Source organism: Hemicordylus capensis, chromosome 1 (genome assembly GCF_027244095.1).
Source record: "Hemicordylus capensis ecotype Gifberg chromosome 1, rHemCap1.1.pri, whole genome shotgun sequence".
NCBI classification, from domain to species: Eukaryota; Metazoa; Chordata; class Lepidosauria; order Squamata; family Cordylidae; genus Hemicordylus; species Hemicordylus capensis.
The window spans coordinates 66236219-66262032 of record NC_069657.1 but is presented as its reverse complement, the minus strand read 5'-3'; the positions used below and the strand labels follow the sequence as shown (position 1 = coordinate 66262032).

The 25814-nt window shown below is 43.8% G+C and overlaps 1 protein-coding gene across 6 annotated transcripts in view; it reads left to right on the top strand.

Annotated features, from left to right (window-relative positions):
- RASGRP1 (RAS guanyl releasing protein 1) overlaps positions 1–25814 on the top strand; it is a 160935-nt gene that overhangs the window by 102055 nt on the left and 33066 nt on the right. For all 6 annotated transcript variants that reach the window (XM_053272086.1, XM_053272075.1, XM_053272096.1 and 3 more), the window contains exons 3-8: positions 1592–1700; positions 4684–4743; positions 6720–6851; positions 7787–7940; positions 20736–20909; positions 21750–21866. In XM_053272086.1, the coding sequence (XP_053128061.1) occupies positions 1592–1700; positions 4684–4743; positions 6720–6851; positions 7787–7940; positions 20736–20909; positions 21750–21866 (746 nt within the window). The remainder of the gene's footprint in view (positions 1–1591; positions 1701–4683; positions 4744–6719; positions 6852–7786; positions 7941–20735; positions 20910–21749; positions 21867–25814) is intronic.

Sequence of the window (25814 nt, the reverse complement as noted above, 5' to 3'; positions counted from 1 at the left end):
CCCATTCCCAACTCCCCCAGGCGACCCAGAAGGATACCATGGTTGATGGTATTGAGTGCTGCCGAGAGATCCCAAAGGACCAACAGAGTCGCATTCCCCGGTAAAGGTCATCCATCAGGCTGACCAAGACTGTCTCAACCCCATAGCCCGTTCTAAAGACAGTTTGAAATGGGTCTAGATAATCAGTTTCCTCCCAATCTGCCTGGAGCTGGTTGGCCACCACCCTCTCGATTACCTTGCCCAACCAGGGGAGATTGGATATTGGCCTATAACTATCCATCCAGGGAAGGCTTCTTAAGAAAGAGGTCTAACTATTGCCTTCTTCAGACAAGGAGGCACCCTACCCTCCCTTAGCGATGCATTTATGTTATTAACTAGGCCATCTCCAAGAATCTCTCCGCTAGAACGAAGCAGCCAGATTGGGCAAGGATCCAGAGAACAAGTGGTAGGCCGAACCGCTCAAAGCAGCTTGTCTATGTCATCAGGAATCACAGATTGAAACTGATCCAACCTAACACTGCAAGAGGGATCGCTGGATACCTCTCTCACAGACTCTGCGGAAATAGAGGAGTCCAAGTCGGCCCAATACAGGAGATTTTATCCGCAAAGAACCCACTAAAGGCGTCACAGCAGACTTAATGACATGTAAAATCGTGACTAATAGTACAGCATGTTTTTTTAAATTAGGACATGGATGGAGAATCTAACAAATAGATCATCTCCATAATATGAAAAATAAAGACATGGATAAGACATGCTCACTTCTCCTTTTTGAAATCCCCCATATGGGAGTCTCAGAACACGGGAGGGATTAAAAAGTCCTCCAACTTTTCTATTCCTCTTCCCCATGAAATTCTCACCTGGGTTTCCAGAGACTGCTGGACTTCTTCTTAGGCTTGTTTCTTGCCTTTCTACCCATCTTTTCAAATTCTTGCCCTTTACATAGCCCTATACAAGAGAACCTAATTAATTGCGGATTCTATATTCACAGTTTTGCTTATTCACAAGTGTCTAATTGACACCCGGTTTCATTTCTGTGGATACAAAAGGGTTAAAACCCATGCATCTGCAGTTCCTAGAGGGCCAGAAGTGACTGTGGAGGTAATTTCCAGCCGCCATTTTGTCCGTGGCTCATTTACTCTGTGGGGGATTTTTAGTCTGGGAACCTAATCCCCATGTTCCCATAGACTCAATGACTCATTATCCGTGGTTTTGTTATCCACAGTAATATGGGGGGATGGAACCTCCGCAGATAGTGAGGTCCACCTATACTGTACATTTCACATGCTTTTGGTAGAATCCCTCTGAGGTGATGTATTGTGAAACTTCCTGGAGATCTTTCGGAGATCCCCACAACACTTTTGACTGGTCCCTGATTAGGCTGGTTGGCACCATGGGGCCTCCAGTCAGGTGCATTGACTCCATCCCTCTGATTTTTCCTATGTGAGTCCATCTCTTGTTCAGTAAGCCATCCCTGCCACAAAGGGATCTATGAGCAGGCCAGGCTAGAAACTTGAAATTTTTGTACAGTGTGTGTCAAAAGAGATTTTGTAATGTTCATGATAACAATAAGTTGCTTAATATTTTTCAGATTCGGAAGGAAACCTATTAAAAAATTTCCAGCTACTGAAGGTAACATTGACCATGCACCGACTTATCATTTCCTCCACTGAGATGCTGCGAAAACTAATTGACCTATATCCTTTTAAACTACTTGCAGTTAATGCATGGATGTAAAAATTATGATGACCAGAGGATTTAGAAATGATCTGCCAACAGGATGTTCCATTGGTCAAATCTTTTTGAGAGAGAGTATTGCCAGACAACAATGTGTTTAAAATATTGGGTCTGAAAGTTCCAATATATGATTTTTATCTAAGGTTACTGTAAGTAACTAAATACTTGTTTTCTGTATGCTAGATATGATACTGTTATACTTCTATTTGCAAATTGAGCCCCAAAGGACTTTACCAGGCAGGCCTTATCTGCTTCAGAATGAAACATTCCTGTAACTATTTGTTTGCTGAAGCCACATGCTGTCATTTTCAATTCCTGCTTAAATTAAATCAGTCCACAAAGTTTTCTTATAAGCTTTGTTCCTTTTTCTCCAGAAGTTTTTTTAATTTTAGACATCCTAACTCAATCATTTTTCTTTGTATATTGTCAACCAACTCTTCTTTTACTATTCCATCTTCTGAATCAAACCTGACTTTAGCAATATGAAAGATCCAGCGGCCAAGAAATATACCACAGACTAGCACTTGGTAGGGTTGCAACGAAGGCCTTGGAAAGGATATTTAGATGCCGTGACATGTCTGTATCTACAAAGATTAGAATCATTTGGACAATGTTTTTCCCCGTGACACACTATGGATGTGAAAGCTGGACTTTGAAGAAGCAAGATAGAAAAAGTATTGACGCTTTTGAACTTTGGTGCTGGAGAAGACTTTTGAGGATACCATGGACAGCCAGGAAAATAAACAAATGGATCATAGAACAAATCAATCCAGAATTTTCACTCGAGGCACAAATGATTAGGCTGAAACTATCATTTTTTTGGACACATTATGTGACAACCCACATAAAGACCCTTAATTAAAGTCCATAATTCTGGGAAAAGTTGAAGGAAAGAGAAGAAGAGGACGATCAGCAGCAAGGTGGATGGACTCAATTATGACAGCAATGAATGCACCACTGAGTTGGCCAAGTTGAAGACAGGTCATCCTGGAGAGAATCTATCTATGTGGTCGCTAAGAGTCGACACCGGCTTGATGGCACTCAGTCAATCAAGCAATATGCCTATTCAGAGGTAAACCTGCTTCTTTCTAAATGGTGAGATGGGTAATGGCTCTCTAGTGAGTATGCTTCTTTCTCATCTCTACTTTACTTTCTTCTAGGGATGTGCATGGCCTCCGAACCGGTCCGGTTTGGCACGGGGGGGGGGTTGTACCTTTAAGGGCGGGGGGTAGTACTTACTCCCCCCCCCACCGCTCTTCCCCCTCCGGCGCTGTGTTTTTTTGTAAAGTTTCTGGGGCGGCAGCGTTCCTCCCTGCCGCCCCGGAACGGGCACATGCGTGCTACTTACTGAGGCTCTGGCAGGCTAACGACGGGGGCAGGGGCAGCAGGGAGGAACGCTGCCGCCCCAGAAACTTTACAAAAAAACACAGCGCCGGAGGGGGAAGAGCGGCGGGGGGGGGGGTAAAGTACTACCCCCCTGCCCTTAAAGGTACAACCCCCCTCCGTGCCGAGCCGCCGGACTGTCTCGGATCCGGACCGGTTCGGAGGCCTCCAGCATGGCCTCCGAACTGGTTCGGGCACACCCCTACTTTCTTCAGCAGGTAAAATCTGAACTATCTCACAGTTAACTGAAATCAGGATCCTTATTTACACATTTCCTTCTGTGTGTGGTGAAGGAAGTGAGGGATGAAACGTAAGTTTCGTTTCTCACCATGTTTAGAAGTGGGGAGAAGTATTAATGTCCTAACCGGTCTTATGCTTCTAATCTGGTCACTTCCTGATATATTCTAATGCAGTGTTGTACTTCCTCATGTGAGCTTTATTATTTCAATATTTGTGAGCTGATGAAGGCTGCATATAGTAAAATGAGAAGCTTGGGGAATTTTAAGTGATGGCATGGTTGAGGGGGTATGTTGGAGGAAGATCACTTTTGGGGGGTTTAATATTTGAAAATATGTGTATCCATTTATGTGCTTATAAATGACTATATTTATTGGCAATGATTTCTGTTGTTGGCACACAGATACAAACTCCTGGATAAAACTACCTGTGTTTTCATTCAAAATGAGAAAATTTAATCTAGTCATAAATCCCAGACAATGCTGCCCATATTTAATTCCTTAGTATTAAAGTTAATATTTATTGGGAATTTGTGGTCTGTATTTCATCCTTTACATTCTAATGTATAAAATGCCTCCCCAGTTCTGTACTTCTAGCATTAAAGGATTCTTCTATTATTATTTCAACTCCAGTATGTTTTTTATTTATTTATTTATTTTTACATTTTTATACCGCCTTTCATTAAAATATAGCCCCAAGGCGGTTTACAAAAGTTAAAAACATACAATAAAAACACAATAAAAACAACATGCTAAGAGTATAAAAACATATAAAAACAGGCATAAAACAATACAAGAAATAAAAAGAAATAAAATAAAATGTTTCTTTGATTCCTTCTACAAACTGTTTTAACAAATCCTAGTGGGACTAATTCCAGTGTGTGTGTGTGTGTGTGTGTGTGTGTGTGTTTGAAGTCTTAATAGAAAGTAAATTCTCATTGTTCACACTGTGATCATGTTCCAGCCAAACCTAAGTACTTTTAGTTCTTACTGATTTGGGAGTGAGTTAAGCATATAGTTAACTTTGGCTGGATTTTGCCACATATTTTGAGCAACCTACCTGACTTTAGCCAAAAAACACATGTGTTCTCATTGGAGGGTATTTATCTACATATTATTTTCTTTTATCCTTTTGGTTAATGTGTTGATTACCTTGCTTTATCAAAAATCTGTTTTCACTTTTATGAAATTGAAATGAATTAGTGCAATATTTTCTTAATTTGAACAATTTCTCCCAAATATTGGGGGGGGGGGTTAGATGGGATTCTGTGAACTTCCTTATTTTCTCCAGCCTTTTGACATATCTTCCTTAGCAGCCGTCTACATACCTTGATGCTTTGGAAAACCATTCTTCTTTCCTTTGCCATAAGATATGTTACCTTGTAAGGTAAGAACACTTTCCTTTAAAAAACAACAACAACAACCAGATAATTCCTTAAAACATGAGACAAAAAGAACTGTTTTGCATTTTATTAAATGTGAAACAGTTAAGAATGGCAGTGTTACTTGAGGCCCATATGCTGCAATAAATGCTGCTTATTGATTGACTGATCCAGACATTGTTCTTCATGGAGCTCTTCTGCTGGAGGAAAACTGAGTTTTTCTCCGGGCTCCAACAACTATATTTTGTTGTTGAGGGAAAAGGTCCTCTCTCTTCCCTCATTCCATGCCCAAAATTATGTTTGTGACTGCTATGTGGACTGTTGTAGTAGTACAAGTGCCACAGCATCTACCTGCACCAAGACTGTTTTTTAGTGGAAGGACTGCCTTTTTCTGTGTGCATCCGTCTGTTTAAATCTGAAGTTGGTCATGATAATAGGTTCCAGGGCATGTTCTGAAAGCATATGATGCAGCAACCTTGCTGAAGCCAAGGAGGTCAGGGTCTGGTCAGTGCCAAGATGGTAGGCCACTTGGGAAGCCTGTGTATGCCACCTCAAATTCCATGATGGAAGAAAGTTGAAGAAGATACTGTAAGCAATAAATAAAATAAGTACGTAAATCATTGTACCTTACAGCATTTAGTAATGAAACCATCAAAAGGGAATGACTTATCTTGTATAGTGCCCAGAAACTGGTACAAGATATAAATGCTGCCAAGTTGCTTAGAAACAGTGACCACAACACTATCTGCATTATATGTGGGTGAGAAATTGTCCAACAAATCCAACACAGTCATTTTATTTCAAAGAAGTTTCTAAAACAAAGTAAAAGTTTTACTTAAATGCATTGTGTGGAGGGTGAGAGAGCACAACCTCCAGCGAACCAATGAAAATTGCAGGCCAAGAAAGAATTAAAGAGCAAGTAGTTAAGGATATTGACTGATACCCTTATTGTGGGCTAATGTGGGTAGTCTGAACCACTGACACAGCTTCAGGCTTCTAAACCAACACCTGTGATGTTGTGGAACAGGGCTGTACAGTTACTACTCGGAATTGTGCAATAGCTGTTGCATGACACTACATCCATTGGAAATAATGGAAGTAGAGTTGTGCAATTGCACAGTTTTAAGCGGTATTGAAATAGCTGTTTTGCAACAATGCTGGTGTTGTTTAAGACATCTGTAGCAGTGTAGGTTGTTCAGAACCAACTGCATTAGCCTGCGCTAAAAGTGAGTCATATTCTTTACAATAAATAAATATGGCAGAAGCAGAAAACTAGCTAGTTGGAGCTATTAAGTGACATAAGAACATAAGAACAGCCCTGCCGGATCAGGCTCAAGGCCCATCTAGTCCAGCATCCTGTTTCGCACAGTGGCCCACCAGATGCCGCTGGAAGCCATAGGCAGGAGTTGAGGGCATGCCCTCTGTCCTGCTGTTACTCCCCTGCAACTGGTACTCAGAGGCATCCCGCCAATGAGGCTGGAGGTGGCCTACAGTGGACAATGGAACACCAAACAAATCATTCTACTAGTGAACTGCATTTGCAGAGAAACTGATAAAACTCTTTGCATCAGTCTTCATTGGAAGACTGGAGCCACCATTTAGCCATTTTTTCAGCCGTTGTATCTGAAAAACTGGATTGAATGAAGATGGCAATGAATGAAGTTCTAGTTGTTTCATCTGAGCACACTTTAATGAAACTCAAAACATGAAATAACTTATTTACAGAAATAGGTAACTTTGCCTCCTTACCAAGAGGATTGGAGGAAAGCCAGTATAGCACATTTTATTATAGTTGTTTATTTTATTTTAGTCCTTGGTTGCAGTGCTTACTAGATGGCACTTTAAAATGGCTGATAAAATTGTGAGAAAGATCTGGCAGGTAGCTTGTTTCTATAGGCAGACAGAGGGCAAACTACAGTTTATAGTTACATATAATGTCCAGTTATAAACAACTAAAAATGCCTGCTCTTTTCCCCAATAGGTATTGGATGACAGAATTCTGGGTCATGTTCAAAACAGATTCCAGTCTTACTAACACAGTGGAGGAATTTCAGGAATTGATGAGAGCTAATGGTGAGGAGTTACACAGTCGCCTAATTGACACATCTCAAATGTGAGTGTCAAGGTCATACTATGTTGGAAGTTAAAAAAAACAAAACCCACACATACATGAAAAGCAAAACAGAATTACTGTTGAGTTACTTGGAAAATAAAGAAGTGTAATCAACAAGCCATGGCTGCAAATAAGAGTATTTCTTCCTCCTATGCAAGAACAATAATGTTTAAGTTCTTGGGAATAATTTGCATTTGTGATCTATGGTGTGGTTGCTATTTAAATTGCAAGAGTATAGTTGTAGTGCCAGATGGTAAGCATTTTTTGTGTGAAATAGTTTTTGCGTGTGGTGGTGGAGTGGTGGTTGTCCAAAGAACTGCCTTTGAATGTAGTCTGGATACTTCAGTTAGTGCAACCCTCAGTAGCCAGATTGATATCTGGGACAACTCGGAGAGATCATATTACTACTATTGCATTGACTGCTGATTCCCCCCCCCCCCCCCGTGTGAACTACAAAGTCCTGGTGATTACCTATAAAGCCCTAAATAGTCAGGATGCCTAAGAGAGTGCTGCATGATCCCCACTGCTTATTAAGATAACTTGGGGAGGTCTCCTTGTAGCTGCTTCTCGCTTGCCTGGGAGCAACCCAAGCCTTCTCTATAGCTGCCTATAATCTTTGGAGTACTCTCTCTACTGAGATACAAGGTTTATTATCTCTGTTGGCCTTTAAGAATGCCTTAAAACACATTTCTTTAACCAAGTCATTGGTGGGTGTTTTTTTAATTGTTTGAGGGGGCATAAACCACCTTGAGATTTTGTGTGTTTGGTGGTATATAAATGTAATAAATGTTACTGAACAAGAACTTGAGTTCTGATTCAGAATACAATTTTTAATTTATTGTTCTAATTACTATATTTTATTTTGATTGGAAGAAACATGTCAGGGAATGCTTCTGCAGATGACAAAGCACCGCTTTTCTTTTTTCCTTTTAAAGAAATGCTCGAGATTGGTCTAGAAAGATCACTCAACGTATAAAATCCAATAGCAGTAAGAAACGCAAAGTTTCACTTCTCTTTGATCACCTGGAACCAGAGGAGTTGTCAGATCACCTTACCTACCTTGAATTTAAGTCCTTCCGACGAATATCAGTGAGTATATGATGTTTTATAAGTTGCTTACATGAATTGTTCCTTTGAGCAGGGTGTATGTGTATGGGTAGAGAGATATAAATGTTTAGATCTCTGTAGGGACCCATGGTCCCTCACAACTAGGTCTTCTGCACCTGTGTAGGAGGCCCATGGAAGACTTTATAGCTCTGTATAGGCGCTCTCTGGCTCCTGAAGATGTCGTGATATCGGAGCCTACAAAGCCAATTGTAGAGCGCCTCCCTCTTCAGTTCCTTCTTGTCCGCTGCTTATGCTGCCTCATGAAGGATCTGATCCTGTTTCCTCGTTCCTGTGAGAAAGTGAATATTGTTATTTGGACTGTTTTTCTTGGTTTTGACTTTGACATTTTCTGACAACTCTCTGTGCTTGACTAGACTGTATTTTTGAGTACTCTTGTCTCTCGGATTTGCTGTCTTTTGGATTGTTTTACCTTGGATTATTATTTTTTTTAAAAGAACTATTCTCCTGATGGTGTGTTCTGGACTTAGTATTCTAACTCTCATTTGGCTGACCTCGGGAAGTTTTTTGGACTTGGCTATGACTAGTCCTAAAAGTTTTTTAAGGTGTGCGACTTGCAGAGGCACTATGCCCTCTTCTATGGCCATGCTGACTGCCTCATATGTTTGGGGGATAGTCATAATACAAGTACCTGCAAGGTTTGTCATTTAAGAAAAAGACCTGTTTAAGCAGGGAATTATGACTGAAGTCCTCTTTGGATGAAAATATTATCTGTCCGGGGACTCCAAGGCCGAGCCCGCCATCGCTGCCGAAATTGGTGCTGTGTAGCCTCTCGGCACGGTTGGCATCCACCACGATGCCAACCCCATCAACATCCACTGAATCTTCAAGTGCAGGTTTTAAGAAGCCCTTGGAAAGAGGCTGCAGGCACTCAGAAAAATAAGCCTGACCAACACTGCTCGTCTACAGGAGAGAGCCACACAAGAAGCGTAAGAAACATGCTTTGTCCTTAACACCAAGTTCAATGCCTAGGTCGTCAGTGTTGTCTATCATTAAGACTCTGTCGCCTTCTACAGCACGGCTGACCACCTTGTTTTCACCTCAGCTTTCATCTTCTTCCAAGCATCTGACAGGAAGAATTCCAACCCTGTCGGCGTCAAGGGACTTCGGCATTCCAGGGCATTCTTCTATGTCGGCCCACTTGGCGCCGACCCGTACTTTTCCAGCTCCAAGGTGTTTGACGCCTGTGCCTCCTGTTTCGATGTTGACATCAACTCCTTTGGGCCCTACGCACTCGCCCTCACTTGTGTCAATGACTTCGGCCCCGACATTGACGGCGCCTGCAGCGACATCGACACCACAGGCATGCACCTCTTTTGGTGCTGAGTCGACTGCTCTCCATCTCTTGCCAGTTCGTTTGGCGCCGCCTTTGCTCTTTGTCATCTCCCATGAGTTGATGCCTGCCCAGTCTCCTCTCCACCTTTCGCCTTTGCAGTCCGCTACATTGGATTCTCCGATGCTGGCAAACCTACTACGACAAGAACTGGAGTGCCTACTCGGCTGTGCAAATTCAACACCCTCAGACTCCACTTTCAAGGGTTTCACTTTGTCCCAAGGTCTTGACACTGATGATCCCAGCTTGCCTCTGTCTATTCTGAAAATTCCTATGGGTGGTCCTTCCACCTCAATGCCAGTTTACCCATTAGCGGTGTTCTGGAAGGAACGCTTCCACTTCTCTGCCTCCCATGTTCCAGGAGACCCCCTGGACTATAACTGCTCCCCAGGGGCCTTTGACTCACTGCATTTGAGAGCAAGGGAACGTTTCCGCTCATGCACCCTTTATAGTTCCTTGGCATTGCCATGTTACTTGCAAGAATATAGGCTATGGAAATTGATGCACCCTTTATGCCGAATCTGGCTGATCCATTTAAACACCCTGCCACACTGGCTGCCCTTTTGAAGCCTGTGACACCACCACTACCGCAGGGCTCCACCACCTACACCTGTGCTGTCAGTATCACCTGTGCCTGAGCTCCCATCTCTGCCCATGCCAGGTCTAGCAGCTCCTATGATATCATCGGTGCCTGTACAGCCTGTTCCTCTGTGGGACCCATCCCAGGATTCTGTTACCTGATACTGATACTGATGGGAAGTCTTCTTATGCATCCAACCCAGACTCCGGCGTCTCGGAAGCTCCACTGGGCACATCGCTGGACGATAAACCGTCTAATTCTCCAACTGAGGAGATTGAATCTTACCATGTACAAATACAGGAGATGGCAAAGGCCCCAGGCCTGGAGTCTCTGCCTTCTGAGCATATGATCAAAGAGACCTGCTCTGGTGGTCCCTTCCTGCTTCCCTTTCAGGAACGGATCCCTATGATATCAGTCACTACCAGTGCCTCCATGCAGGGTTGGGGTGCTCACTGTGGTTCCCTCCGGGTTTGGGGCCTTTGGACTCCCAGCAGCAGGAGCTCTGTATTAATTTCCTGGAACTCCTAGCAGTTTTCCTTGCTTACAAGGCATTCCTACCTGTTATCTAGAGCCAAGTGATTCAGGTCCATATCAGTACTACAGTTATCGCCTACTTGAACCATCAAGGGGGCACTGTATCCAAGTCCCTGACAATCTTGCTTTGCAAATGTGGGAGTGGTGCCTGAGATTTGATATTCTACCCATGACTATACATATTAACGGGGAGGATAACATTTTGACTGACTGCCTTAGCTGGGACCTCTCCTTCTCTACCCTTCATGATTGGGAACTGAATGACTCTGTTCTGTTGGATGTGTTTGACTCCTAGGGTGTTCCTGAGATTGACTGATTTGCCACTGCACAAAATGAGAAGTGTCCTCGGTTCTGTTCTAGGGCAGGCATTGGCCCAAACTCACTAGGGGATGCCTTCCAGCTGCAGTGGAACTGTATTACTTCTCTCCCCTGCTTCACGCTAATGTCCAGAGTGGTGGGGAAGATACTTCAAGAGTGCATACAGTACATCCTGGTCTGTCCCTGGTGGCACAGGCAACCCTGGTTCCCAGCTCTCCTTCAGCTATGCAAGAACTCTTACGTTCACCTCCCAGCTCGACGGGACCTCCTCACGAGGGATGGGGGTCTGGTCCTACATCATGCCCTTCAGACCCTCTCGCTAACAGCATGGAGGCTGAACTTTTAGACGAGATTCTGTTAAATGAGATAAAGGCCTCTACAAGACTGGACTATATGTGCAAATGGAAGCATTTCACATTCTATGCATCTGCTAAGAGCTTTGACCCACTCCAGGCTTTGATCTGCCAAATATTGCTCTCAAGGGTTTGGGTCTTTCCAACACTTTGCTTGCTGCCATCTTGGCTCACCACCCAGGCTGGGACAGCAAGTAGGTTTTTGTTCATCCTGATTCTACTCATTTTTTGAAAGGAGTTAACAACTTGGCGGGTTGAGCCTTGTGATGTCCACGCTCACAGAGGCCCCCTTTGAACCCCTTTTGTTGGTCTCCATGAAACTGCTGTGTTTAAAGACTGCCTTCCTTGTGACCATCATGTCTGCAAGACGTGTAAGTTTGCTCTCAGCTCTAAGTGTTGATTTCCCATATACTAAATTTTACCTAGAAAAGGTGGTCCTGTGTCCGGATCCTGCCTTTCGTCCAAAGATTGTTTTGGACTTTCATATCAATCAGGACATTGTGTTGCCTATGTTCTTCTGTGACCCATCTACACTTCTTGAGTGTTCTATGCACACCCTAGATGTCTGCAGGTGTCTTCCTTATTTCCTGGATCGCACAAAGGCATTATAACAAACGGTTCATTTCCTATGCAGGAGCTAGTAAAGGTTTTGTCATTTCTAGACAAAGATTGTCCAACTGATTGTCCAACTGACTGGTGCAGCTGATTTTCTTTGGTTATAAGATGCAAGGTGTTCAGCCGCCCTCTAAAATTTGGACACATTCCACTACCTCAGCTGTCCACACGTCGAGCATCAGTATGAAAGACATTTGCAAGGCAGCCACCTGGTCCTTGGACCTGCCCTTTGTCCATCATTATGCTGTGGATTTGTTTTGCTTCAGAGGCCAGGTTTGGTCGCACAGTCTTGAAGAAAGTACTGTAACCACTAACACCCAGCTCCTCTTTACAAGAGCTAGTCACTCATCAAGTTGTTAGGGACCATGGATCCCTACAGAGATAAACAGGTTGCTTACCTGTAACTTATGATCTCTGTGGAGATCCATGGTCACTCACAACACCTGCCCAGCCTTCCCCACTGCTAGCTTGGCATGAACTGTTTACTTATCTAGGCTGCTGTGGCTTGTCTGCTGTCTTCTCTATCTCTGTGTCCTCAGTCCCTTTGCAGCGGCCGATTCAGGAACTGAAGAGGGAGGTGCTCTATAGCAGGTTTTGTAGGCTCCAATATCGCTACGCTTTAAGGGCCAGAGAGTGCATATATGGAGCTATAGATTCTTCCATGGGTCTCCTCTGCAGGCACAGGAGACCCAATTGTGAGTGACCATGGATCCTCACTGAAATCATAAGTTACAGGTAAGCAACCTGTTTTTGTTTTTGTTTTTAATGGTAGCTATTTGGAGTGAGAGACTTCTTGAAGAAGTGGGTCAATATGGAGAGGAGAAAGGACTTTTAAGGAAGCTGAAATCTTGAAGTTTCACAAAGGTTTCCATCCAATTGCTGTATTTTTAGAAGCAAGGGAATTGACTATTATGACTGCAACTGGTATGAGCTAATAGTGAGCAGTAATATGTCACCTAGCTGACAGATCTAAAATGGAATGAGGGATAAGCATAAACATACATTCCATAGAAAGAAATTGGATTGTAGCATGAAGGAGGCAGTAGAGAGCTGGAGTGATAGAACAGACGGTACCACTGCAGGTGGTGACACCATTTCTAGCTGTGCTTGATGTATGAAAACTCTTGAAAATAATAATAAAAAACCCTGTATAGCATATTAGAAAGAATGTAGCCCAGATCTCTCTCCATTCTGTTGGTTTTTTGCTTACAGGAAGATTTTTGTTTTACTTGGAGGAACATTCCAAAGCAAATCTACTACAGTACCCGCGTTCCAAAGTGGTGCAGTCTATCCTACCACTTCAGCATTCTGTCAAGCAAATTGTTTGAAAGGCAGTTTGTACCTAAATGTATATTTGGAAAGAGAGTTGTTAACAAGAAAAAGAAACCTAGGTAATAGGTCATTACCTTTTTACTTAGGTAATTAAAAAATTGTTACCTACGTAAAAGGTAACTAGGTAAAATGTTTTACCTAGTGCAATTTTCAAATGTTACCTAAAATGCTTGGTTTAGAACATAGTAGTGTGGGTCACCTGATTTTTAAATGAAATCCAATCTCTGAAAGCTTTGGACAAATTTATTTCCCAGTAAGCAAAAGAGTACAAAAGGAAATATACTGCTCAGTGTCCTAATAAATCTGGTGAGGCAAAAATAGTACAGGATTAGTTTTCATCAGGGAAAAATTTGTTATAAAAACTGGTTGTTCCATTACTTTACCCTTTTGCTTGAAAATGCTTAACCATATTGCTTCAAATGAGTACCCAGGCAAAAAGAACCAACACACTCTTTTCTCTTGAATAACAGTGCTGGAGTCTCAAATTTAGGTTTAGCAGTTTGGGTAGCAAACTGTAAAAGCTCTCACTTAGTCATGTGTCAGTACTCTTTTATTTTAAGCTCTAGGTTCATGACTCTTGTCACGTGTTAAGTTAAAATCTAACAGCCTTGGAAGCTGAAGTCACGACTTTGTGCTACTGTAAGCACAAAAAGCAAAGAAAAATCCAATAACCCCCAAACCTAGACTTAAGTTTATATAATCCTTAACAATTTGCCATTAACCAGTTAATGATTATTGATCACAAGAAGGATTAGTGCCTGTAAAAATCACAGCTTCCTGATAGCATTAAACAGGCCATTCAACTGCACAACCTAAGGTTTGGTAGAGTTAAAAGAATACAGAGATCATTGTTTGCTCTCTTTCATGTGTAAAATAAGACATTCCGTTTCTACAAGTTATACATTTCAGCATATGTGCTGTTAAATATATATACCTGAGCTAGAACATGTTGTTAGTTTTCCGTATTCTGTCCAGTGTGGTCATGCAAGGGTTCCTTGTGAATAAGAGCATAAAAGCTACACAAAAGGGTTTTGAATGAGATTAATTTTGAATGAGACAAGGTTTCTTATGGCTGATTTATGTGGTAAAACAGCCACAGGGAGGCTGCCTGAAGCTGCCTCTGTATAGAGATTGCTGTGTGCAATGGTTATATATAATGTACAGAGCTGCTTGCCATGTTGATTGCTTTGTTCACATGGAGGATGCCAACACCATTTCCAGGAATGTCTTTGCTAAGGCACTCATAAAAACAGCCCTGCTCGATCAGGCCCAAGGCCCATCTATTCCAATATCCTGTTTCGCACAGTGGCCACACCAGATGCCGCTGGAAGCCACAGGCAGGAGTTGAGGGCATGCCCTCCCTCCTGCTGTCACTCCCCTGCAACTGGTACTCAGAGGAATCCTGCCTTTGAGGCTGGAGGTGGCCCACAGCCCTCCAGCTAGTAGCCGTTGATAGACCTCTCCTCCATGAAGTTATCCAAACCCCTCTTAAAGCCATCCAGGTTGTTGGCTGTCACCACATCTAGTGGCAAAGAATTCCACAAGTTGATGATGCGTTATGTGAAAAAGTACTTCAATTTGCTGGTTTTAGATTTCCTGGGAATCAATTTCATGGGATGTTCCCTGGTTCTAGTGTTATGGGAGAGAGAGAATAATTTCTCTCTATCCACGTTTTCCACACCATGAATGATTTTATAGACCTCTATCATGTCTCCCCACAGTCGTCTTTTTTCTAAACTAAAAAGATCCAGGTGTTGTAGTCTTGCCTCATAAGAAATGTGCTCTAGGCCCCTGATCATCTTGGTTGCCCTCTTCTGCACCTTTTCCAGTTCAACAATGTCCTTTTTTAGATGTAGTGACCAGAATTATATGCAGTACTCCAAGTGTGGTCGCACCATAGTTTTGTATAAGGGCATTATAATATTAGCCATTTTATTTTCAATCCCCTTCCTAATGATCCCTAGCATGGAACTGGCCTTTTTCACAGCCGCCGCACCTTGAGTCAACACTTTCAACGAGATGTCCACCACGACCCCAAGATCCCTCTCCTGGTCAGTCACCGACAGCTCATATCCCATCAACGTATATTTGAATTTGGGCTTTTTCGTCCCAATGTGCATCACTTTACACTTGCCAACACTGAACCGCATTTCCACTTTGTTGCCCACTCCCACACTTTGGAGAGATCCCTTTGGAGCTCCTCACAATCTGTTTTGGATGTCACTACCCGAAAGAGTTTGGTATCATCTGCAAATTTGTCCACCTCGCTGCTTACCCCTATTTCTAGATCATTTATGACTAAATTAAAAAGCACTGGTCCCAGTACAGATCTCTGGGGGACCCCACATCTTATTTCCCTCCATTGTGAAAACTCTCCATTTACACCTACCCTCTGTTTCCTATCTTTCAACCAGTTAGCAGTCCACACATGTACTTGTCCCCTTATCCTATGACCGCTAAGTTTCCTCGGGTGTCTTTGATGAGGAACTTTGTGAAAAGCTTTTTGAAAGTCCAGGTTTTCTATGTCAACTGGATCACCTTGATCCACACACTTGTTGACACTTCTTGAGAACTGCAAAAGGTTGGTGAGGCAAGATTTACCTTTGCGGAAGCCATGCCAGTTCAGTCCCAGCAGGGCCTGTTCTTCTATGTGCTTTACAATTTAATCCTTGAGGATGCTTTCCATCAATTTGCCCGGAACGAACTTTAGGCTAATGAGCCTGTAATTTCCCGGATCGCCTTTGTATCTCTCTTTGAAAATCGGTGTTACATTTGCTCCTTTCCAGTCCTCTGGTACAGAGCCCGCTTTCAGGGATAAGTTATATATTTTAGCAAGGAGGTCGGCAATTTCACATTTGAGTTCTTTGAGGACTCTTGGATGGATGCCATCCAGCCCTGGTGATTTGTTAGTTTTTAGCTTTTCTAGACAGTTTAGAACATCATCTCTTGTCACTTCTATCTGACTCAGTTCTTTAGCCTCCATCCCTAAAAAGCCTGGTTCAGGAACAGGTATATGCTCAGTATCCTCTGCTGCGAAGACAGACGCAAAGAACTCATTTAGCTTTTCTGCAACCTCCATATCCTCCTTAATAATCCCTTTCACTCCCTCATTGTCTAATGGTCCAACCGTCTCCCTAGCAGGTTTCCTACTTCTAATGTATTTAAAGAAGTTTTGGTTATTCCCCTTGATACTTTTGGCTAAACTCATTTTGCCTCCCTTATGGTCACTTTGCATTTCTTTTACCAAAGTTTGTATTCCTTTCTGTTCTCTTCATTTGGACAGGCCTTCCAATTTCGGAAGGAAGTCTTCTTCCCTTTTTATGGCTTCCTTGATGGTACCCGTTATCCATGCTGGCATCCTCCTGGACTTAGTGGTACCTTTCCTCCTTTTGGGTATACAGTCTAACTGGGCTTCTAGTATTGTGATTTTGAGTAAACTCCATGCACTCTGGAGCGAAGTGACTCTCCTGATTTTCCCTTTCAGCTTTATTTTCACCATACTCCTCATTTTGTAGAAGTTTCCTCTTCTGAAATTCAAAATGTCTGTGTTAGACTTGCTTGGTGATTCTCTCCCCGCATGTATGCTGAATTTGATGGCACTGTGGTCACTGTTCCCTAAAGGGTCGATGACACTGACATCACGCACCAGGTCCTGGGTGCCACTCAGGATTAAGTCCAAGGTCGCCTTCTCTCTGGTTGGTTCCAAGACCAACTGTTCTAGGGCACACTCATTTAGCTTATCTAGGAATCTGACCTCTTTGTCATGACCTGACTGTGAATTTACCCAGTCTATGTGTGGGTAATTGAAATCACCCATTATTACTGCTCTGCCTCTCCTTGAAGCCTCCCTGATTTCCTCTTGCAACTCGCAGTCACCTGTCAGCATTTTGATCCGGAGGGCGATAGCATGTCCCCCGTAGTACATTCCCTTTCAGGCCTTGTATTGTTACCCACAGGGTTTCTGTGGAGGACTCCGGTCCATCTAGGTTTTCTAGCTTGTTAGATTCTATCCCTTCTTTAACATACAGTGCTCCATCTCCAAGGTGCCCCTCCCTTTCCTGTCCTTTCTATAGAGTTCATACCAGTGTCCCACTGGTTCTCACTGTTTCACTATGTTTCTGTTATGCCCACTATATCTATTTCTGCGTTAGCAACCAAGCACTCCTGTCTCACTGTACCTGCGTGTGGAACAGGTAGCATTTCTGAGAATGCTACCTCTGGGGTCCTGGACTTTAATACACTACGTATCAGCCTAAATTGGGCTTCCAGGACCTCTCAACTACATTTCCCCACACCATTGGTGCCGACGTGCACCACGACAGCTGTCTCCTCCCCAGCACTGCCTAACAGCCTATCTAGACTCTGCGTGATGTCCGCAACCTTTGCACCAGGCAGGCAAGTCACCATGCGGTCAACGCATGGGTCACAAACCCATCTCTCTATACCTCTAATGATCGAATCACTCACTACAAGGAGGCCCCCTACCCCCTCGAGGAGTATCCCCTGTGTGAGAGGATATGGGCTCATCATTCATGGAATGGTTCCCTTCTAAAGGAGCATTTCCCTCTTCCTCAGACCCATGTCCTCCTTGCTCAAGACCTTCATTCTCCCTGACAGCAGAGGAGCTAAGAGCCCTGGAGTGGGGTGCTTCTATCACGTCCCTGAAGGTCTCGTCCACATGCCTCTCTGTCTCTCTGAGCTTCTCCAGATCCGCCACCTTGGTCTCAAGGGAACGAATTTGTTCCCTAAGAGCCAGGAGCTCCTTGCGCCGAGCACACACCCATGATTTCTGCTCATGGGGCAAATAGTCATATATGTGGCACTTTGTGCAATACAGTGGGAAGTGCCCCTTCCCCTGCTGACTTTCTGTCTTTATACTGTTTTTGTTGGCTGTTTACAGTATTTAGAGATAGTTTATTAGAAGTAGTTTATTATCTGTTTATTAGGTAGTTTATTAGAAGGATAGGTCTCAGCTGTAATGGTCAACTATTTAACTGTCCAACAGCCTTTCCCAAGAATATGAGGGATATGAGGGAGGGATTTGCACTTATGTTATCTTCTCCACCAGGCTCCTTGTAATCACAGGGGCTTGTTCCAGGCTCCCCCGCACACTTCTCGCTCAACTCTTGCAAAATTCCTACGTCCTGTTCGCTATGCTCTGTTCGCTATGCTCTCTGGCCTTCACCTCTTATGTAGAGAGTAGTCTTGCAACCCCTTAAAGAGAAAGCAGCCCCTGAAAATCTCCCCTCTTCCTGTTTGTTAGTTTGAAGGGGGAAAGGCTAGATGTTTAGAAAAGCTTGCTCCCTCCTCAGCTGTGTCTGCTCTTCACAGAGTAGTCTTGAACTGCTACATTTAATTATTACAAATTGCAGCATTTAATTATTTTTATCCAGCTACTGTGTGACTTTTCATCTCTAACACAGGTTAGAGTAGTTTCTCTGACCTTTCTTCCTATACTGCTCTAGTCCAACACTGGCTGACTTCAGATTATACACATAATAAATAGAGAACACCTTCTCAATTGGACCCTCACATCCTTTGAGATCATTAGGAGAAGTCAGTTTACAGTTGCCACCGGCTCATTTGATGGCGATTTGGAATCAGGCCTTCTTTAGAGCCACCCTGCAATGTGCTTCCTATCAGAATAAGAGTTTTCCCATCTCTGGCTGCCTTTAAAAACAAAAACAAATAACACCTCTTAATACACACCTGTTAATTAGGCTTTTAGTTGCTCCTAAAAATGGCTCTGGAGTCCTTGGAGGAAGAACAAGATATAAATGTAAATAAATACATTGTTAAATTTTTATTGTATTTTAATTTTTTTAATGTAAACAGCTTGAGACAGATATAGTATATATTAAGTGGTATATAAATATGAGAAATAAATATACTTGGATTGCTTTGTTTTATATTTCCATACTCTTAATAGTGCTTACACATGTGGACAAATGTGTTGGTACCCCTCCTCGAAAAAAGAAGAACCCACAATTGTCTCTGAAATAACTCGAAACTGACAAAAGTAATTGGCACCCATCATTATTTGTTCTGCATTTAACAAAAATCAGACTTTGCTTTAGAGTTTTGATGCAACAGAATATTTCAAATAACACACATGAAAATGGCATGGACAAAAATATCCTTAACCTAACCCTTAACCTAATATTTTATTGCACAACCTTTAGAGGCAATCACTGCAAACAAGCGATTCCTGTAGCTCTCAATGAGACTTCTGCACCTGTCAACAGGTAGTTTGGCCCACTCTTCCTGAGCAAACTGCTCCAGCTGTGTCAGGTTTGAAAGATACCTTCTCCAGACTCCATGTTTCAGTTCATTCCATAGAGGTTTGATAGGATTCAAATTGGGGCTCATAGAAGGCCACTTCAGAATTGTCCAATGCTTTTTCTTAGCCATTCTTGGGTGCTTTTAGCTGTGTGTTTTGGGTCATTATCCTGTTGGAGAATCCATGACCTGCGACTGAGACAGCTTTCTGACACTGGGCAGTACGTTTCGCTCTAGAATGTCTTTGATAGTCTTGAGATTTCATTGTTCCCTGCGCAGACTCAAGGCACCCCATGCCAGACGCAGCAAAGCAGCCCCAAAACATAACCGAGCTTCCTTCATGTTTCACAGTAGGTATGGTGTTCTTTTCTTTGAAAGCTTCATTTTTTCATCTGTGAACATAGAACTGATGTGACTTGCCAAAAAGCTTTTGTCTCATCTGTCCAAAGGACATTCTCCCAGAAGCATTGGGGCTTGTCAATATGCACTTTAGCAAATTCCAGTCTGGCTTTTTAATGTTTTTCTTTCAACGATGGAGTCCTCCTGGGTCGTCTTCCATTGAGCCCACTGTCACTCAAAAAGCGACGGATGGTGTGATCAGGCACTGATGGATCTTGACCTTGGAGTTCAGCTTGTATCTCTTTGGAAGTTGTCCTTGGCTTTTTGTTCACCATTCTCACTATCCTTCTGCCCATTCTGGGGTCGATTTTCCTCTTGCAGCCGTGTCCAGGGAGGTTGGCTACAGTCCCATGGCCCTTGAACTTCTTAATAATATTTGCAACTGTTGTCACAGGAACATCAAACTGCTTGGAGATGGTCTTATAGCCTTGGCCTTTTAACATGCTTGTATATAATTTTCTTTCTGATCTCGTCAGACAACGCTCTCCTTTGCTTTCTCTGGTCCATCCATGTTCATTGTGGGACACACAATGATAACAACCAGCAGAGTGACTACATTTCAATAGGCTGAATGACTGATTTCATGATTGGAGACATGTGTGATACAAATGAAAGAAAACAGCTAATTTGAAAAATCACTCTAATCCAATTATTTATTATCTTTTCTAGGGGTACCAACAAATGTGTCCAGGTCATTTTAGAATATCTTTGTAGAATAATCAGTACTTTATCTCTTTTCACACTTGCTTCACACTATCTTCACATTTGACATAACAAAGGCATGCAAGTATACACGGGTCAATTCCTTTTCATTTAATTGCTTTTCAGGAGGCATAAAACACTTTTTCGATTAGCTGTAAGGGTACCAACAAATTTGTCCACATGTGTATATGGAAGATTTCTGGTTATAGAAAATTCATTTGTATTATAACAGAATTGGGGTGTGTGAAGAATGTATTCTGCAAATGGCAGCATAAGTGTTAGTTTTACTCTGACCCCCTTCCATTTTGTTGAAGTTTCCAGATTATCAGAACTACATTATGAATGGCTGCGTGAAGGAAAATCCAACAATGGAGCGCTCAGTTGCTCTTTGTAATGGTATTTCACAGTGGGTGCAGTTAATGGTGCTCAATAGACCAACGCCACAGCTTCGAGCTGAAGTATTCATCAAATTCATTCATGTGGCCCAGGTCAGTTCAGATGCGAATTGTTTTGGGTTTGTTTTTTTCTTCCTCGATTCACTTAATAACAACAGGTGTTCCTCTGCCAATTTGGAAATCTGTAGCATGATTCTGGAAAGGGGAAAACACTCAAAATTAAAAGATGCTGGCTGACATCCAGCCTCATGTTGCACTTGTGCAAGGCTGTTGTGCTAGCTAGTTGTGCTAAGATAGGAGCTTGAGTTCCAGACTAGTGTCATGTTAGCACAACAGGGTGCGCTTGTGCAACAAGGCACAGAAGCTCATGTTGCCTCTTGTTCTGCTATCCTCATTGCACAAATGCAATGATTGCGCAAACTGAAGGAGAACTCAAAGGATTGCAGAACTGTGAGCATTCATGCAGCTAGGCAACCTTTTTACATGTGTGTAACCTTGTTGCACTAGTGATTCAGATTAAAGAAGAAAGTTCTATGTGCACTGATATAGAATTATTTGGAAATGGTGAAATGATCCAGTGAGCTGGTAGCAAGCATGACTTGTCCCCTTAGCTAAGCAGGGTCTGCCCTGGTTGCATATGAATGGGAGATTAGAAGTGTGAGCACTGTAAGATATTCCCCTCAGGGGATGGAGCTGCTCTGGGAAGAGAAGAAAGTTTTAAGTTCCCTCCCCGGCTTCTCCAAGATAGGGCTGAGAGAGGTTCCTGCCTGCAACCCACTTGGAGAACCCACTGCCAGTCTGTGAAGACAATACTATGCTAGATAGACCAGTGGTCTGACTCTGTATATGGCAGATTTCTATGTTCCTGTGATATCAGAGTCCAGAGGTGTACATTTGATGACATCAGTGGCTGTTTTTAATTTCTCAATACAGAAACTACATCAATTACAGAATTTCAACACATTAATGGCTGTGATAGGTGGTCTTTGCCACAGTTCCATCTCCAGACTTAAAGATACAAGTTCTCATGTTCCTCATGACATCCATAAGGTATTCTCCTTTGTGTTGATTTTCTTTTGTTGAAATTGAAATAATTTTTAACTTTGTTCAGTTCAGAGATCTTCTTTGGTTGACGCCACTGTAGCCTGTTTAAAAAGAAGAAAGAAAAACCTTTTAATGGGACTAGGCTGTAACACTCATTCTTTGATGTGTTCTCTGTCTTCTACACAAATGGGCTATGCGCCTGTGCAGAGACCTCATCGGAACCTAACAAGCTCAATTCTCCTGCTTTGGTTGGGAACCTCATCCCCAGCCGCAATATGTGGCTGCACCAATCCTCATCCCCTCAGTTTATTTGTCCGCACTTCATTGAACATCGTGGAGTCTGCAGCTTGGCAATGAGTGGGATCAAGATATCCCCTTGTTGTTTTTTCGCCCTGCTTCTTTAGTTTCTTAGTTTTTCTTTGTTTGTTTCTTTAATTCTGTCATGTAGTAGCATTTTTTCTTTGGCATTTTGTTTTTTGCAGGTTTCCCCCTTCTTTGGAGCTCCAATCCCGGCTGGGATGGAGCATGGTGGCTGGCCGGCCTTCAGCGTTTATGCCGGGCATGACGAACTTTAAAAAATGTATCTGCTGCAAATCTAAGATCCCTTCCCCCAATACTCATACCGAGTGTCTCTTGTGCTTGTGGGAATCCCATGTTGTTGAGACTTGTCATCACTGCCAGAAGTTCACAAAGCAGGCTAGTAAAAATAGGGCTTCTCGCCTGCGCGCAACCCTGTGGGATCTGGCTTTCCATTCCTTGGAAGCCCTATTGTTGAAGAGGTCCGTAAAAATGGCTTCATTGGTACAATCGGAATGCATGGTATCCACTCCTGTAGAGGCCAAAAACTCGACCCCAGTACCAGTTTTGGCATCCTCTACCACTTGGCATTCGACTGCTTCAAGCGAGCTGGTGCACTCGGAGGTCCTCCATCAGCATCAGGAGCCTATGGTACTGAAGTCCTCCCCAAATACCTCAGGGTTGGTACCGAAGATAAAATGGAAGAAGTTGCATCATCATTTGCCAGCGGGTCAACACCTCCCTCCTGTATCCAAGAAGAAGAAAATGGAGGAAGTTCCTACGTCAGACGCCCTGTAGCCAAAAAGACTAAAGTGGCCTTTGATCATCCAGCACAGAAGTCGTCGGTGTCGACAAGACCTAGCTCACCCATGGCTTCAGAGTCGGTGGACTTAGCTCATGATTGGGCTAGATCAAGTAGAGAACCTTTGGTGGTGACAGATGAACGTTCGGTGCTTCATCGGAGGAGGAAGCTTATTCTCCAGCCAAGCCAGCGGAAGACGCATCGTGGCTGCGTAGATGCTGGTCACCCCCTCGAAGGCATAAAGAGGGTATCCCTCTTAGGGACCGTGGTACCCGTTGGGACTTGGAAAGACACTCCTCAACTTACAGATGGGATCGGTCCAGGGACCGTCGTGATCAATTGTATCAAGATTGATACCGGCCACCGGAATATCGCTTACCCTTGGTGGACGCTGAGTCTTCTTATGGCGCGTGGCAATGGGACTCTGGATCGTGCAGTTGATACCAAGTGGACGATCAGTCTGACTACTCGGACTATGCTCAACCCCGTTATGGGTCCTGTTACTTGGAAGGTCCCATGTATGGGAAACCCATAACAATGAGGGGTTGGCGTGAATCCCCCTCACACTTGGAAGAGAGGCTGCATTCCCATTCACTGCAATGTTTCCCGAGGGATCATAACGAGCATCGCGAACCGCCCTCTTCTGTTCCAGTGATGCATCAGGCTACCATGCCTATCTAAAGTTTGCAGGCAGAACATTCCGCTTCGATACCGGACAACCCTGGTAGCAAACCAGGCTCCCCTTCGGGTTCAACGCCTATGACACAAGACCCTTTGGCTCCCCCGGAGCCCGAATATGAAAGCGATGCTAGCTCCCAGGACTCTGAAGTCATTTCCCTGGGATAGGCTTTCCCTGCGTGACATACAGTGACTCGAAGCCTGTCTCCCCGTCAGAGGACCTCAAACTCAAACTGTACTCTGCTTATGTGGCCTGAGTGGCGTCTGCCTTGGGTGTGAGCCTTGGTAACCAGCAGAAGGGATAACTGGACCCTTTGTTCAGCCTTATCAACTCAGAGGGCAAGGTACTGGCCACTCTGCCCCTGAATTCAACATTGCTGAAAGTCATGTGAGCTCGCTGGAAAAAGCCAACAATGCTTTCTCAGCTTAACAGGCGTTCAGGGAACTTCTACAGGGTGCAACTGCAGGATGATATGGCCTTTTTGAAAAATCATCCCACCCCGAGTTCGATTGTTGCGGAGGCTTCCTTGCAAAGGACCAGGGGTCACAGCCAGTCTGCACCGAATGACAAGGAAGGCATAAAATTGGATTCCGTCTGGAGGAGGCTGTATGTGGCCACCCTCAATTGGAGGGCTGAGGCCGATTATCAGGCTTATAGCACCCAATATAACCACTTTATGTGGGAGAAGGTGGGTCCTTTCCTGGATCTCCTCCCACAGGATAAGAGGGATCCAGGAAAAGGGTTTTTCCATGAGGCCATTCAGCTGGCAAAACAGGAACTTTATTCAGCCCGACATTCAGTGGAATGTGCAGCCAAGGTGATGGCTACATCTGTGGCACTCAGACCACACTTGGCTACACTTGTCTGGACTTAACTGTGAGGCCCGTGCTAGGGTTGAGGACCTGCCCTTTGAGGGCTCTAGTCTCTTTTCAGAACAGACTGATGACATGCTCCAGAAAGCTCAGAAGTTGAGGAGCACAGCATGTTCTATGTCGTATGTTTCACTGACTACCAAACCACAGAAAACTGCCAGGTGGTTGCCTTATCAGACACAGAGGGCCTCTTCCCAGCAACCGTCACCTTCAGAACGGTCCTTTCATTGTTTCTGAAAGGTCGGCTAACTGGGCTGTTGGTACCGACCATTATGACCATCCTGGAAAAGAACATGTGGATGGGTTCCCTGGATTTAAAAGATGCGTGCTATCATGTTTCAATATGCCCTCAGCATCGACGCTTCCTGCGATTTCAGATTGGAGGGATCCCCTATCAATTCAAGGCCTTGTCATTCGGCCTCACGACTGCACTGAGGGTCTTTACGAAATGTCTGGTCCCTGTGGTGGCGTTTCTGCAGGAGCAAGGTTTGCTGGTGCTGCCATACTAGATGATTGGCTCATCTTGGCGAGCACCATCTGTGCAGTCCTGGACGCCCTCAAGATCGTGATAAATACCCTGCAGGGGCTGGGTTTTCAAATAAACTTCAAAAAATCTCAGTTGGAACCCACCTGTCGAATTCAGTTCATTGAACTGATATTTGACACAACCTTGGGAAAGGTCTCCTTCCGATGGGCTACATAGTTAGTCTCCAGAGACTGGCAGCCACTTTCCTAGCTGGTGGCCCACAGACTATGTGCTCCATACAGTGCCTGCTGGGTCACATGGCAGCGAGCATGTACGTGCTACCTCAAGCGCGTCTTCGAATGTGCGTCATTCAGAGGTGGTTTTTAGATGTGTTCGATCCCCTTTGGAATCTGAGCCATCTAGAACACACGCTCCCTCAATGGGTTTGAGCGACGGCGGAGTGGTGGACGGAGTTTTGGCACTTGAGTGTCAGTACTCCCTTTCAGGCCCCTCGAACTCGATGGGCGGTCACAACAGACTCATTGGAGCTTGTTGGGGGGCACACCTGGAAGGGCTTAGTCTGATTGGACATTGGTCCCCCAAAGAGAGGATTTGACCCATCAATTATCTGAAGCTGTTGGCCATTTTCACTGCTCTCAAAGGCTTCCTGCCCCTGATTAGGGGGTTATTCAGTGATAATACAAAGAGACAATACAACAGCAAAAGTGTATGTCAATTGACAGAGCGGCACGTCCTCGAGAAGCCTTCTGTTTCTGCCTCTGGAGCTTTGGCATTGGTGTGTGGCACATGCGGTATCACCTCAGGCAGTTCATATACA